The sequence below is a fragment of the Haliotis asinina genome, chromosome 14 (assembly GCF_037392515.1).
Source record: "Haliotis asinina isolate JCU_RB_2024 chromosome 14, JCU_Hal_asi_v2, whole genome shotgun sequence".
NCBI lineage: Eukaryota > Metazoa > Mollusca > Gastropoda > Lepetellida > Haliotidae > Haliotis > Haliotis asinina.
In genome coordinates, this window is record NC_090293.1 from 1,810,708 (window position 1) to 1,826,721 (window position 16,014).

General features: G+C 40.3%; 1 protein-coding gene across 2 annotated transcripts in view; it reads right to left on the reverse strand.

The window, feature by feature from the left end:
• Positions 1-13,626, reverse strand: part of LOC137261215 (atrial natriuretic peptide receptor 2-like) — a 28,391-nt gene extending 14,765 nt beyond the window's left edge. The window contains exons 1-2 of one of the 2 annotated variants that reach the window (XM_067798924.1): positions 13,144-13,626; positions 1,117-1,226 (exon numbers count right to left, since the gene is read on the reverse strand). In XM_067798924.1, the coding sequence (XP_067655025.1) occupies positions 1,117-1,226; positions 13,144-13,346 (313 nt within the window). In that variant the 5' untranslated portion in view covers positions 13,347-13,626. Of the gene's footprint in view, positions 1-23; positions 99-1,116; positions 1,227-13,143 lie in introns of those variants that run through there. The other variant, XM_067798925.1, reaches the window with a different exon arrangement.
• Between the last annotated feature and the right edge of the window lie 2,388 nt (positions 13,627-16,014).

A 16,014-nucleotide genomic window follows, 5' to 3' on the forward strand; every position in this document is an offset into this window, starting at 1 on the left:
TAACATTTAAATTTAACTGTTACCAATTGTGCACTGTGAATAGTGTGCAAGAGTTCCTAATGCTGATACAGTTTCGTCATCCACACTGTGGATCATACAGTAGCCCCAGGATTGCGTGTATAATGGATGACTGTTATGAGCGTTCGTGAGCTGCTGCTGCACACGTCTCATAACTTTGTCTTTCTGTTTGGGATTATTCTTGGAAGTAACTAATTAACTCTTTTGATCCTATGCATTTTCTTAGAAAGAAGATAAAACGTTTGTTCCTGGTGTCATCAGTACACGTCGCTGTGTCAGTGTTTCTCTAGACAGACAGGTGCTCCAAGGTTATGCGTGTAGTTTTTGTTTGATGTATTGCTTGACGCTGGGCTGCAGGTAGAGACTTCATATGTACAAGTGTTTCTTGAATGTCCTCAAACGTGGTTTCGTGCGTTTCTTGGAACTTGGAATATTTAGCTTCTCTTTTCTTAACAAACTTCATCTCATGAGGTAGCCCCTACTTTGAATTCCCTGTATCTCTACCGTTTGTCTTTCAAACGGATAAATCGTTCTGTACTATTAATGATGTGATAGGTCTATAGCTGATCCTGCCCGCTGAACACAGAGGCCCCACTATATATCTGTTTCTACCTGTCCAGGTCTCACCCTGTAGCTGATCCTACCTGCTGAACACAGATGTCCCACTATATAACTGTTCCTACCTGTCCAGGTCTCACTCTATAGTTGATCCTACCTGCTGAACACAGAGGTCCCACAATATATCTGTTCCTACGTGTCCAGGTCTCACTCTATAGTTGATCCTACCTGCTGAACACAGAGGTCCCACTATATAACTGTTCCTACCTGTTGAGGTCTCACTCTATACCTGCTGAACACAGAGGTCCCACTATATATCTGTTCCTACCTTTGAGGTCTCACTCTATAGCTGATCCTGCCTGTGGTACCCCAAGGTGTCACAGTGTATCTGTTCCTACCTGTTGAGGTCTCATTCCTTACCTGTTTCTACCTGTGGAACCCCAAGGTGTCATTATATATCTGTTATTACTTATTGAGGTCTCACATTATAGCTGATTCAACCTGTGCTATATGGAGATCCCACTATAGATGTGTTCCTACCTGTGGAACAAGGAGGTCCAAGGAAAAGATGTGGGTCAAACGTGCTCTTGGCGTCGACGGCGGAGGTGAGAGCGGCCTTGGAGTTGCAGTCACTGTCGTACCATTTCACCCTGGAGATAGCATATATCACATATGATAAATCCTTATTGCTAGTGTGAGGGATATCGATTACTTTCAATGACAGTAGATCTAAGACTCCGCTGTGACTGTCACAGGTGTGAAGTACACAAACTCATGTCCAGGATGCTGACATGAGGTGTCTGACAAATGAGGAAGGACGACATGACAGTCTTATACGTAGTTGTTGGAGACACTCACAACTGGTGTGTTGGGGGAATATTGTTTAAATAATCGTGTTAACATAACCAAACGGGTTTACAGTGACTTAAAACATTGCCGAAAATGTCGGAACGCTCATGTATATATCGCGTTAGTGAAACATGCACTAAAGAAGATACAAGGTTCCTAGACAAGGTACTTCTTATTTTCGGTCAGTTCGCTTTGTTTGTTTGGCCTGTATCCTTAGGGTTATTAGATCTAATTATTGTTCGTTTAGTTAATAGCTCTATGTAAATAATACTATTACACGTTGTTAAAATCACGCCATTGACCATTGAGTGAGCTGTACGTGCTCAGACTTTTTCAACACTTTTCATCTCGGTGGCATCAAAGATTGGATGCATGTTGGGAAGCGGACCTGTGTGGACGGCGACACGGTCGGGATGTTATCGCCATTGGCCACCTCACCAACTTTAAGTGTTATGAAAATTGTGGAACTCGTGATTAAAATTCATTGGATGTGTTCATCTTGTGAGGACCGGCTGCACCTCTAGCAGTAAACAACAATAATGGCGGTATGCGGTATGCATTAGAAGCACTTAAAACTTAAGCCGATAATTCCCCATCTTAAGGCGAAACCATGTACATGTCTTCCTATTTCAGTTTGAGAAAGTGTTATTGTGCCATTTTATGGGATAATTATGCATTTGAATGAGATTTTACAATAACACATTTGAAATTGAGTATATTTTAACAGATGTTGGAAACAACAAAGGCGGTGCTGACAGATGCCAGGTAGCACAATGTCGTCGGTAAACATTGCGCAGGTAAGAGTGCAGGGATCTTTGTCCGGAAGGTTCGCTGTAGGGTGTAACAGAGAAACATTTCTTGAACACACCCAACAGAATTTCGTAATGGTTAACAACATATGTATACATATACATGCTCTGCCTTATGCATAATATATAGTGTCTGGAATGGCACGTGTAGTCCATAGACTAGAGTGTAATGACATGAAGTCACTTAACCGCCAGACAAAAATAAGCATACTCACATTTTTTATGGGGGCAGAAAACAATGTTAATCGTTGCCGATGTATTTGACATGGGTATTATAGCTGTGTGGGGGAGACATTTATGCCAGTGCCTTGAACAGGCACTAATTGCCTGGATATGTGCGCTATATAAATATCATATAATAATACTAGTATTGTTTCGGCCAAAGTTTGCACTGTTTCAGCGACAATTTGAGCATAGAAACCATTCAATGACGTTTTAAAATATTTTTAGCAGCCACGACATGCTTCGATAACATTTGGACAATTTTCAAACCGTATACTTTCTTTTACCCTGTAGTAGATTCCACCAATATTCTCCGTACTCTTACACCAGACACATTTTTGTGGTAGACATGTGGAGGACATTCCAAATATGACGCATCGTTGACAAAATGGTGTCCTATCCAAATGTTCTTTTCCGATAACGATTAATTTGCTTATGTATGTGTGACGGGTTCCGTTTGAAGAGCATGCAGGATAAACCATCTTTTCCCGAACACCCAGTGTCACAAATATTTGAGAATGATTCATACAACTATGGTAATGATACGGTTTGAACCGTTGACTCATTTGGAATAGATTGCATGTTGCTATGAAATGCATCCGATGCTCATATTCACATTAAAGGAATGCTTAGAAATTTCCATGGAGTTGTTGTTGTATATTTAACTTTTTGATGGCGCATGTGTGAATTAATTCGTGTGAAGGCGTTTTGTGACCGATACCTAGGTAGATAGTATTGATGCATCGATACTTCGGTGAGCCGCAAAACACCTGGCAATATTTGGTAACATATCAACTCTAAAGACCCCAGATTTTAGCTATGGAAATCGAGCCGATACTTGCTTCCTTCTAATGATGATCGATAACCGTTATTGCTGAGCACACGATAAAGCACATAAACATGATAGTTCGAGAAAATGGGAAAAGCAGTCACACAATGTTGTCGATAATGAGAATCACTAGTATGTTTGTTGTATTATTCGGTTTCATATCGACATTGAGGACATTAAAATACATTAAGGGACAGTCACTATGTGTTGGTGACAGTTTGTGTTTTGAGAGATTTGGGTCGTTAACCTCCGGGTGACAATTGCTGGGCTGATATGTCCTAGATTCCCTACAACTGATGGACTATGTCAGAAGGTTGTACAACCACGCTGCTTGTGTCGACTACACGCAGTGGTGATGAATGCGACGGAACCCGTAATCTGCTGAGTCAGGAGGTTACCTATAATTACAACCTTCTCTCCTGTTACTGTCACATTTGAAACTGGTGTATCTGAGACAAAACACGGTGGCGTCACACAATAAGCAGCTCAGGGTATCTTCTGGAAAATTTAAAAACGACAGTCAATGATTTATAGAACGGAACAACGGATGAGGTGCAAGGAAGAGTTGACGTCAGTTCCTTGTGAATGTATGTTCCAATCTGGGAACCCCTAAACTGATCACCTCTAATCCCTTGTACATCCCACGTTACTATCTAAACATTCCCTACACCACTGAAAGACTTTAATTAGGAGGTTTTGCTTGATATACACAATAAAGAGAAAGTCTACTCAAATGGAAATGACAGATGTGAAGTAACGTCATCGTAAACATGTCGCCTGTGATGCAAATTATGTTTAGTTTTAAACGTAACTGACAACTTCACGATGACAAGTTGACGTTTTCAAGCAAGGTGGCACATGAAGATTACAGGGTTTCTCATTCAGCCATGTGTGTCTGAAATTCCAAATGAGAAAACATAATTACAGTGACTGCGAAACGTGAATCTGTAAGCCTTGGTGTAAGAATTTGAATCGTAGAATCTTGCACAATCAATACAAGCTGTGTATGACACATTGTGTCAAAGGATATGGCAAAAAGACCGGACCAGACCTAATAGATGAGTATAAGAGTTTTGGAGCCATTTCTTGTGTAATATAATTTTGTGGACATGTTTCGTCACTTTGAGTGTGCAAAGAACTAAAGATAACGTTCTCCGATATCTTACTGAAATGGTAATTGTCCACAATATCTTCGCAATTAACAAGCTTAAACCCCCCAAGACTGGAGCCAGTGGAATATATGTCGACAAAACCGAAAATCAAAGTTGAACATTTTACTATTGACAATCGCCTCCTATTCTGAATGTCTGTGGACATATCTCAATGTCAAACTGTTTCCCGAGCCTTGCATATTTAAGGTAAAAAAAAATCATTAGATGAGAGTTGTCTACCTCACCATTTTTAGACAAGAAGCTTAAGTTGATGTTTCTTGCCAAATACACATGATCTGACAAGTCCTAGCACAAACACTGATTCACTTACATAAAAAACTAAGCAGGTAGAACACTACTGGAATCAATAGGCATGACTCCAACTATCGTGACTCCAGATAGTCGTTTCTATCTTGTTTTTGCAATATGCATTACAGATGACCTTGGAACTCAGGTTTGACAAATTGTCAACTAATGACACCAACAATAACACGAGTATATATCTTGTAAGTGTTTTTAGTAAGTTTTTACCAGTGTAGTATATATTGTCAGATCTTAGACAAAGCTTACACTTTTAATAAGTGGAGGGAAATGTCAAAATAATAAGAATGTTTTTTTAAAGCTGAAGTATCGGAGGTTGTAAGAAATTACAAATACGTGTACATTTTGTAAGTTAACGGATTTGGTCAATGCATCTCGCCAAAGCCGCACTGCAGGCTAAAACTAACATTGTATTTTAAGAAGTGTAATAACGCCTAAAGACAGGACTTTTGACACACTTTCCAACATCGACACAAAGTTTAGTCCAAAGTTCTACTGTATGGTGCAGGGCCAGGAAATCAGTGATACACTAGAAAAATAATATCTATGTGCGTATAAAAGATTTTAGGAGTAAACACCAGCACCCAAATGTTACAGTTTATGGGGAATGTGGGACATACCCAATGCATAGATTTATTTGTGCAAAAATGATCAGATATTGGATAAGAGTGTTTAGAATGTCAAGCATAAGCTTCCCAAAGAAATGTGAGTGAGTGAGTATAGTTTTACACCGCACTCAGCAATATTCCAGCTATATGGCGGCGGTCTGTAAATAATAGAGTCTGGGCCAGACAATCCAGTGATCAACAACATGAGCATCGATCCGCGCCATTGGGAACCGATGACATGAGTCACCCAAGTCAGCGAGCCTGACCACCCGATCCTGTTAGTCGCCTCTTACGAGAAGCATAGTCGCCTTTTATGGCAAGCATGGGTTGCTGAAGGCCTGTTCTACCCCGGGACCTTCACGGGTCCAAAAGAAATATTATAACATGATGATGCTTTTCGATGATAGAGGAAAAACTAACTGGGCCTCTGGTGTCAGGAAGATACTTCATTCGTGTGGGTATGATTACACTTAGAGAGAACAACATATAACAGCCAGTGATGATTTAAGGCAAAGACTAAACGATATCTATTTTCAGGAATGGTACTTTTCACAATGTGTACGCAATACCTTAAATCATTATTCCCGTTTTAATCACTTATTCTTACTGTAAAAACATCCTTTAGGCATAAATGTTAACAAAGATCCGGACAGCACTATCCAGTTTCAAATGTAGTTCTCACGATTTTCTGATGGAAAAAGTAGACACTTAGGAATATCAAGTGAAACCGGTTGTAGACTCGTATCAGAAGGGAAACGAATGTAATCCTTGCTCATTCCTCAGTTGTATATAAATGACAGAAAAGAATATATAAAGAAATATTTCTATTTGAAACACCCAAATAGACAAATTCTTTACCCCATGTCATCTCCAAATCAAACAGTCACAAATACCTTGTATATATAACATGTAGTGAATATCCTCTGCATTAAAGATGTGATATTATGTGCGCTATATCTATTTTTCACTGCACTCTTTGCGACTGCATATAAACTTGAACTACAGCCCTATGGCCTTTTCAGAACGATAATATCAAGAATGAATTGATCGGACACATTGTCCTAATACTTTGAAAAATTCATCGTTCAATGTGTCTGCATTTAGAGAGAAATATTCAGTGAAACAAGAAGTGAAATGTTTCTATACAGTTGTCATGTGGAATAGTGGTAGGAAAGGGTGAACATGTAGAATCGGTCGAGAGAATTTTACTTGGTTGCATTCTGAGGTTGCCAAAATGTCTACAGTCCCAACCAAAGGTCGATATTTAGGATTAGTGATTGATTTCTTCCCCAGTTAAAGTACTGGGGCATAACCTGATACTGACTACTAGTAACCAGATTGCCTGTAGCAGCACAAGGTGTATCCACCATCATGATGTAACTCACACATCAGCAAGTTTAAGATTATAAGAGCTTGTAGCAAATGAATGACATCTGGCCTTGGCATTATATTTGTGTCTTGAGAAGATTGTGTAATGAAAGTCAGTTGTTATTCTCACATTGTTTGGAAGGTGTTGGCGATGTTGCGAAAATACCTAACTGCTTGTCTGAAGACAAGATTGTTATTCCTGATCGAATTCCTTTATTATTTCACCTTTTTTTTGTTTTATATAATGGGTTGTAAGATGTAAGAACCCGCCAATATGTGTCTGATCACGACTTCTGTTATAGATCCCAGCGTGACATCCCTGTAGGTGGGTCGTTATCACACACAATGACACGCCTCATAAATGTGTCACATGTGTGATATATGTGCTCGGAGCTCACTACGTGTACTGGGCAATAGGAACACAATTGACTGCCCTGTATGTTTCGAAACACTCTTTCAGAAGATCTATACATTTCACTAAATAGAGATGTACAATAATTACGCAATATTCTTTATTTTCATAGATTCCGAACCTGGCATCTTTAGGATATATGAACATACGACACTGATTGGTAATATTGGAACGCAGAAACCTGTGGCGTACAGCTGTATGTGGGATCATAGAACTATGACCATTATACACATACATAACTGGCAATACACGCCAGATCTTCGATTATGTACTGACTCGTTAAAGTTTTCAAAACCAAGATTAGGTTTCGCTGGAATACATATAGCATCGGGTGACTTAAGGGCATGTTTTGACTTATACCATACGTAAGTCCTTATTTCTTTTTATACCATACGTTCCCGAATTATTTCAAGTGAAAAATATTACTAGAACATCTGGTATCATCTCTATTTCACAGTGATTCATAAACACATGCTCTGCCATTGTATCTCATGGTGGCCATGGCAGGATTGTGTGGTTTAGACACGATTTGTTTACAAACAGTATCATACAGCTGTAATGCTGCTATAACAAACGTCCACATGACTTTGTCAAAATTGTACAATCGATTCTGCTTTTTTCACAGATTTTTCATGAATGTGGAAAAGGGTTTTGTCACCTATATTTTTACATGAAAATGCACCCATTTTTCTTGCACTTTGTGCGATATGATTTTACCTGTTAGTTTCAAAACAATGGCTGAAACAATACTGATGTCACAACTAATTCAACTTTTTGTATTAAATCAGCAGCGAAGTGCAGCGAATGCAGCGTTTTAGATTCTTAGGGAAATTATGTGTCCTGTGACATATTATCCACTGTTTAAATCATGAAAGTTTATCTATTAACCGATATTTCCGTAGTGTGGAATATGGTTAATAGGAGAGTGTATTGCTCAGATATTTCAAAGTAGAGTGAGAAGCTATAGGAATATCATTGTGATATTTAGCAGCTTTACAGAACTAAGTGAGCACTACGCTGAAATGCTATGATAACATAAGTGAGATAAAGAAAACATATAGTGATATATACGTCCACGGGTACATTCATACGAGATACGCTCGGTGAGACACAGAGATATTAAAACAGTGTAGTGTGGCATAGAAACTGCATTCCTGAAATATGGAATCATTGTCTTGAGAGGTGAAATACTTATTGTGAGACACAGAAGCAATATCGGATATCTGATCAGTAGACGATAGGCCGTGTGACAGCAGTTTTGTGAAATATAAAGTGTGCTTGTGAGACACGACAGCAGTCTTGTGAGATATAAAGTGTGTTTGTGAGATACGACAGCAGTCTTGTGAGATATATAGAGTGTGTTTGTGAGATTACATCATTACTACCGTGTAGACAGATGGTGTGTAGGTAAACACTGGTTTTGACAGAGGAACAGCTTTAGGAGAAGAACTAATTGTGTTGTGAGAAACCAGGCAAGAATGTAGATAGAATATGAATGGAAATCTACCTGACATTTATTACATACTATTTGCCAGGGCGTGATTCTGCCACAGGCAGAGGCGGGGGTCTGCCATGGTATTTAGACATTTGAGTATCTTCCATCAGAAAAGAAGTATGTAAATAACAAGTCAGTGGATATTATGAGATCAACCATTAAATGAAATAAATTTTCATTTCTCCAAATCCGATCCCAAATATTAACTGGTCGGCCTTCTAGTACTATTTCTGTACGTCTACCACTTTTAAATTTGAAACGCCATCCTCAACCTCTACCAGTTGCATAAAAGGCCTTTTGAAAGAACAAAATTAAAACAATGCCGGAGTACGATATGTCATTGCTGACAAAAATCTCAGTCCCGAGAAATTTAGTCCCCTGCAGAATACCACGTTTAAAGTTTTGTCCTTTAATGCTACGTTGGAACACTTAATGTGTTAGTGGCATTAGTGTAAACCAATCAGTTATGACTCACTTCGCCAAATCTACTTCATGGTTTTATGGGCGTTCCTTGATATGACTTATTGTCGTCACGATGTTGTAATCTATTGTTATTGTCATACAGCTGTCTATACACTGTGTTTTATATCCTGTACTCAGAAATCGGGTTCGCTGCACCTGATTCCTGCAGATGATAACTGGTCGTCCGTCAAATCACCACAAAATATTTTGGTTTATAACTAAAGAAACAAACACACTACTATTAACTAGTAAGTGGTCACACATTCCCAACCTATAATTGTGACTTCTTGAAAAGAAAGTAGAAGAACTGATATGAAATATGTCTACGCCCGTTCCCTTGCGACAATAATGGCGATAGAATGTTATCCTTGAGTGAGTGAGTGAGTTAAATGTTTTCGCGTCCTGAGCATTGTTTCAACTATAGAGCAGTGTTCCTAAACATGTCTGATTTGTGGGTGCTTGGGTTATGTCACTCTTCAAAATGTTGAATATATACACATGGCACATTTAGGAATATTTAATGAATATGCTAGGGTGTACTTCACCGGCATTTCAACCTTAAACGTCAAAGAATACTTGACGAAACAGTGGCGAAAATGAGATATATTAGGACTGTACCCGTCACTGAGAGAATGAGCGTGAAAACAAGTGAGACACGAGAGTACGAACTGGTGATGATAAACGTTTAGCTGTTGGAAGGTGTTGGTTTATGTGTACAGTTAACAAGCATTATATGACCAGACCAAACACAGTTGTTGAAACAACTCAACAACTCACAGTTTCCTAAGGTAACTGACACAAAACAGTATAAAGGTTCATTGAGTTAATGGCAAATTGGTCATGTGTGGAATATCTGAAGATTTGATAATCAGTTGCCTAAATATTACAAAAGGCAAAGTTCTCTACTTCGTCTAGGCTATTTAAGAACTTCTGAGTAATGTTCATAATTCTTTCCTTTCTCTACAACCCTGTCTAAAAACCTGTCCCAGACATATATGTCAGTTTCCATGTATAAAATTTATCCTGCTATATTCAGATGTATTAAAAGCAGTATTGATATTTTAAGGTGATATTATGTTTCCTGTTAATCTTTTTACTTTGTTTTCTTTCTTGCAAAGACATATTTGAAAAGAGTGGGTGAGAGCAATATTCCAGCTATAGGCCGGCGGACCAGACAGTCCAGTGATCAACAGCATGAGCATCGATCTGCGCCATTGAGAACCCATGACATGTGTCAACCATGTCAGCGAGCCTGACCACCCGATCCCATTGGTCGCCTCTTACGACAAGTATAGTCACCTTTTCGGGCAAGCATGGGTTGCTGAAGACCTGTTCTACCCCGGACCTTCACGTTCTATCCCGGATCTTCACGGGTCTATTTAGAAAGATGACGAAGTCGCCGGTAGTTCGTGTAAGTTGACTGGTATTGTGGGGCAAGGCAAGGCATACTCACACACTGTCAAAAACATGGACAGCACGTGGTTACATCTAATTCAATACACACCTACAAGGGCTGATTTCAAGTGAATATCATTGTTTAACTCGTAAATGACGAAGAATGATTAATCTTCTCAACATAATTGAAATTCGAACAAGCACAATTCCTTTGCTTTCTGACAATAACGTTGCTTCTTTTTAAGACCTAGCGTTTCGTGCGACACACAGCACAAACAACAGATAAACCTGTCACACATGTCAGCATTGCAAGGAACATCTAGGATTACAACCACGAGGCACATGACGAGGAGCTGACCCGGTAATATGTGGACATCAACAACAGATCTGAGATGTCATTTCAGATAAATTGATTACTTTTGTTCCATGTACCTTTCTCGTAAAGAATCAATTTTAGAAAGGTGATGGACAATTTATATAGAACATTAACCTAACAGCCCCAGCACCAACATCTGAGACGCATCATAAAACTGCTGTACGGCATGTGAGCTCGGGGCGAGAGACAGCGCGTAATACCGGAGATATTCTCAGTCTGTTAGAAGGAAATAGGAAGAAACAACACTCTGAAAACAACGTGTAAAATACGACATTTCTACTAAAGTTACGTGAAATGAAGTATGACGTAAAAGCCAATAAACTTAGGATACAACCTGACTTGCACCCGCTTTAAAATAGGTTTAGAAATGCCTTAAAGGATAGGCCGACTTTATGAAACGAAATAAAGCTAATAGTCATAAAGGCATGAACAATAAGTGATGGGATAGATCAAACCATCAACCGATCGTAACTCCCACAGTTTAACACAGACTTACGGCAGTCGTAGTGCTAAGGTGATCGTAACTCCCACAGTTTAACACAGACTTACGGCAGTCGTAGTGCTAGGGTGATCGTAACTACCACAGTTTAACACAGACTTACGGCAGTCGTAGTGCTAGGGTGATCGTAACTACCACAGCTTAACACAGACTTACGGCAGTCGTAGTGATACGATCGTTTTGAGGAATGCTTAGAAATCGAGGTTGTGCCTCAACAGGACTTTGAGGCAGTGTAGTGACAAAACGTCTTCACTGACAACAGTTCTCAAGGGACAACGAGTATAAGTAAGAATATGATGACGGTACACGAAAAGTGGACGGACAGAATTATGTCAAAGTTTCTAATCACTGGGAGTAGATCAAAATACGTTCCACAACGAACTTGATAAACAGGCCCCAGTGGTCGTTAGACTCGCTTAAACGTTGATTACATCACGCGGTTACAGTACAAGTCAAACCCGTCCACTGTGTCGTTAAGGCAGCCTTACCGTGAAAACAAGTTAATTTGTGCCTTTTCAAAATGACACCGCGTTCGGTTGACATTCATTTCACCTCTGCGATGGTACAAAACTATCAACATAGAGACTGTTTCCAACACACAGAGATTGTTTCCAACACATAGAGACTGTTTCCAACACATAGAGATTGTTTCCAACACATAGAGACTGTTTCCAACACATAGAGATTGTTTCCAACACATAGAGACTGTTTCCAACACATAGAGATTGTTTCCAGCACATAGAGATTGTTTCCAACACATAGAGACTGTTTCCAACACCCTTGACTACTTTATGAACATTGAGGAATACGATGCTTTCATTGTGGACCTCAGCCTAAAGGACAAGAGAATGTTCCTATTTATAAACATGTGCATTATCCATTTAGTCATCATTGCACCTACATGAAGGAAGGCCATCCTCCCTGCATGATTGGTGATTGATATAACTTAGGTCTTTGAATGTCATTCAGTAGTGATACACAGAAGGAGGAGTGTTTAATGAATGTCAGTTTCTTTACTCTTTATCCTCTCACCCCATGAAGGAGTATGGATATACTCTGAAGCGTGTTTCTTATAATAAAGAAGTTCACATCCATAAAATATTCCCATTCTAACTATAAGCTAGCGGAGAGGCGTGAGTGTGGGGGGCTTTTGTTTTGTGTGAGGGGATCTATACGCTGAATTGTCATACCAGTAGCTCTAAAGGACGAAGAAAGCAAAAGTACAGCTCATTTAATTGTGCCTTTGACATCACAACTTAATAACATATATATGTGTTTGTATATTTTTTAGATGCATAAAGCAAATGGGTTCGGGTGACCCTTGCCCCCTCTACACGCAGCCCAGGCAGCTAATGATACTATTACGTACTTTTATAATTATCATTGATATCATTATGTTATGTTTGTGCCACATGTTGTTACCGCCAAGAAATAGTCGATAGAAATACGTGTTCCCTTCTAGTTTTCGTGTTCTAGTGTGACTTACATGCGTCTTACATGATAATCTCAACACGGTACAAATGTGTGTTTGTTGTTATACGCCATGAGCACCCCATCGATGCGACAGCAGCAAATCGAGTCAGGACCAGACAATCTGGTGATAAGTGTCATGAGCGTCGAGCTAGGTTAGTGGAACACGGTGATCTGCATCAAGCACACGATTGTAATGCCATGGCAACATATGTAAATACTGACAAATGTCATGTTGAAGGTGTTTACTATTTATAAATACGATCTTGGCATTCATCGATGACAACAACTAACAACTTACCGTATAGGATGTCCTGTGAGATATTTTTGCCCAATGGAATACAAAGCCAACTTTAGAGCATTGACAGAAGTGGCAGCACTGAACTTGTTGTACTCCCTCTTTGGTGCCATCCAGGCAATCCTGAACTCTCGCTTGTCCCCCTGGACACTGGGGGTGTGTAGCAGGAGAGTGGGGAGAAGAAGGAACACTGCCCAGGTGTACATTGTCCCTGGTCTACCAGCCTGAGCCTGGCTGTTCACTGTTCATCTGGCAGGTAACACACAACAGTAGGTGCTTCTAGCGCAATGATGACAAGTCGTCTGCTTGTTCTCATTCATCACTCCTGGCGGGAAGGGTGACAAACCGGCTAATTCAGGATTGTTACAGCCCTATAACCCCACGGATAACACTAGACGGGGTGACCACTATATGTATGGTCACAAAAACTCGGACAGTGGCACAGTAGTCAAGGTTTCTCTGAAGTCGCAACAGTTATGTCTGTTGCAGCACCATGACGTCAAGCTATATGAGGAATCCCAAGATTGTGGGCAGCAATACGTTTCACATGACAGGTTAATGACATGGGAATGGCCTGTAGTGCGCTGCTTGTTCGTGTAGGAATTAAATCCAGTATATCCACCGAATCAAGGGCTAGATCTCCTGGACAGTTAGATCTCCTGGGGGGTAGATCTGTGGAGTAGATGTACTGGTGGTAGGTGTGGCATACACAGGTGACCTCCTTACACGGGACACACCTGCATGTCTTAACTAAAGTAACTGACAAAACTATACTGGGAAACTTTTCGAAATGCCCAGAGGTAAATGTTTGTTCCGAGTAAAAGGATGTGTTTCAAACATACAGAATAACACACATACCATTGAATGATTGATTACAACATACTTCGTTTTACCGTTCTACAAACACTATGGGTAATAGGGTGGCCCAGATGCCTATAGCGCTACAGATCGACATGCAACATCGCATCACGTAGTCAGGCCAGAATCCTGCGATATGGGATTTGAATCCCAGAGTCCCCATAAGCCTGGATTCCTCTCTACCATGCTGGTGTTGTTGATCTACCTCGCAGACGTCTTCGACCTTCTCACCATTAAAATCGTTAATTCCATAATTATACATAAAGGTTCAAACTACAAATCCTACATCATGAATTGTAAACGGAAAGTTGTACTACTCAGCCACACTTCAAAGAAAACGTCAACTATCTAGAACAGCGTTCACTTCCGGTCACCAACTTTAATGACGTGCCCATTCACACGAACGGTGTCCAGAGAAGGGCGTTCTTTGATTCCAGAATAGAACCAGTCAGTAAGTAGTTTCGATCAATCTGACAAACGCCTTATTTTGGGTATTTCTTCAGTGTAATCAGTGGTTGGGAATTCAGGATACACATGTCGTCGTAAGTAATGCAAGCAATTTCCAGAAAACGTCACGATCGCGGATGGTTATTGTCTGTTTTAGTTTTTAATCCGTGACGCTTGTAGATCAGCCAGGGGCGACGTTTGACAAATAAAAGTGACAGGTTGTCTCATGGAGATGTGCGATTCAAATGTCGGCATTACAACCTCATCAGCATCAGTAAGCTGCCTGACAGCTCACCTACCTTTAGATTATCATCTTTACGGCGAACGTTCCGTAAATACTGCGCACAGAATCAATGAAGACAAATTCTCACGTGATCTCTTTACTTTGTTCAGCCATTTACTTCCCGTGGAACAGCCGATTCTAAATTCAACTGTGTTGAACTGATCCTCCTTCTAAATATCTTTTTTAAAGAAATAGAATAGATAATATACGTGCTACATTTCGGATATATACATGTTTGATTGTCAAAGTTATGAACTATAGACAACACAGCCGGAGCAGCTGGGTAACTGCTGAACATCAAAATAAAAGCGAAAAAGACACTAACACAACATGTCTATTTCCAGATAACACTTACACTTGCATTTCGTATTTTGTGGGGAAAAACGAATTTACACGAATGAAACGGAAACTGTGTACAAGCCCGACTCAAGTCAGGGTATTAAAGCTAACCAGGCATACTTTCTTGCATCATTTTAATCGATTGACAGCCAGGAACGAGCCTCGTTTACTACGAGAGCAGAGGAAGAGAGCCATCGGTACATTACAGATGGAACACAGACAATAGTATGTGGCTAGGAACATCGGATGCTGCAAATCGACCGTCGGAAGACTTGTTTCTCGTCTACGACAGACTTGCAGTACTGCAGAGAGGCCAAACAGTGGTAGACTAGAGGTCACTGCCCAAAAAGAGGCATTTACTGCTGTTTCAGTTGAGGAACTGTTCCGTTACTGTGAAGTGATCAAAAGCCAACAGCACTGGACATCCAGTCAGTAGACTGACTGTGGCCAGACGACTCCGCATTCATGGTCTCCGGGCCAATCGCCAACGGCAACGTGCCAGATTGAGATGAACCAGGACTGTGCGACATTGACAGCAGCGGAACTGGCGAAGAGGGAACTTTACTCACGAATTAAGTTCCAGCTCTTCATGAATGGCGTCGGATCCTTAATCAAGACATCAAACGACTCACCTACTCAGTTCGGGCCTGCATCACTGCAAGGGGTGGCCACACCCGTAATTGAACAATATGTGCTGCCCAAAACGTTGTAAAAGCTCCCGATTATGCGCTGGTGATGGAATACTGGATAATGTACACAAGTGTCGGTCATACGATACTTTCCTTCTTGGTATCCGTTAAATACTGTTGCTTATGTTACCATATTTTGCTTACGTTTTGTTTTAGACCAGAAACATATTTGGTGGCGTTTCTTTTGGACGCTAGTTTATATGTTTTGGTCTGGAATTCAGCTGACGTCTGATTTTCGATGCTTAACAAATATGGCCT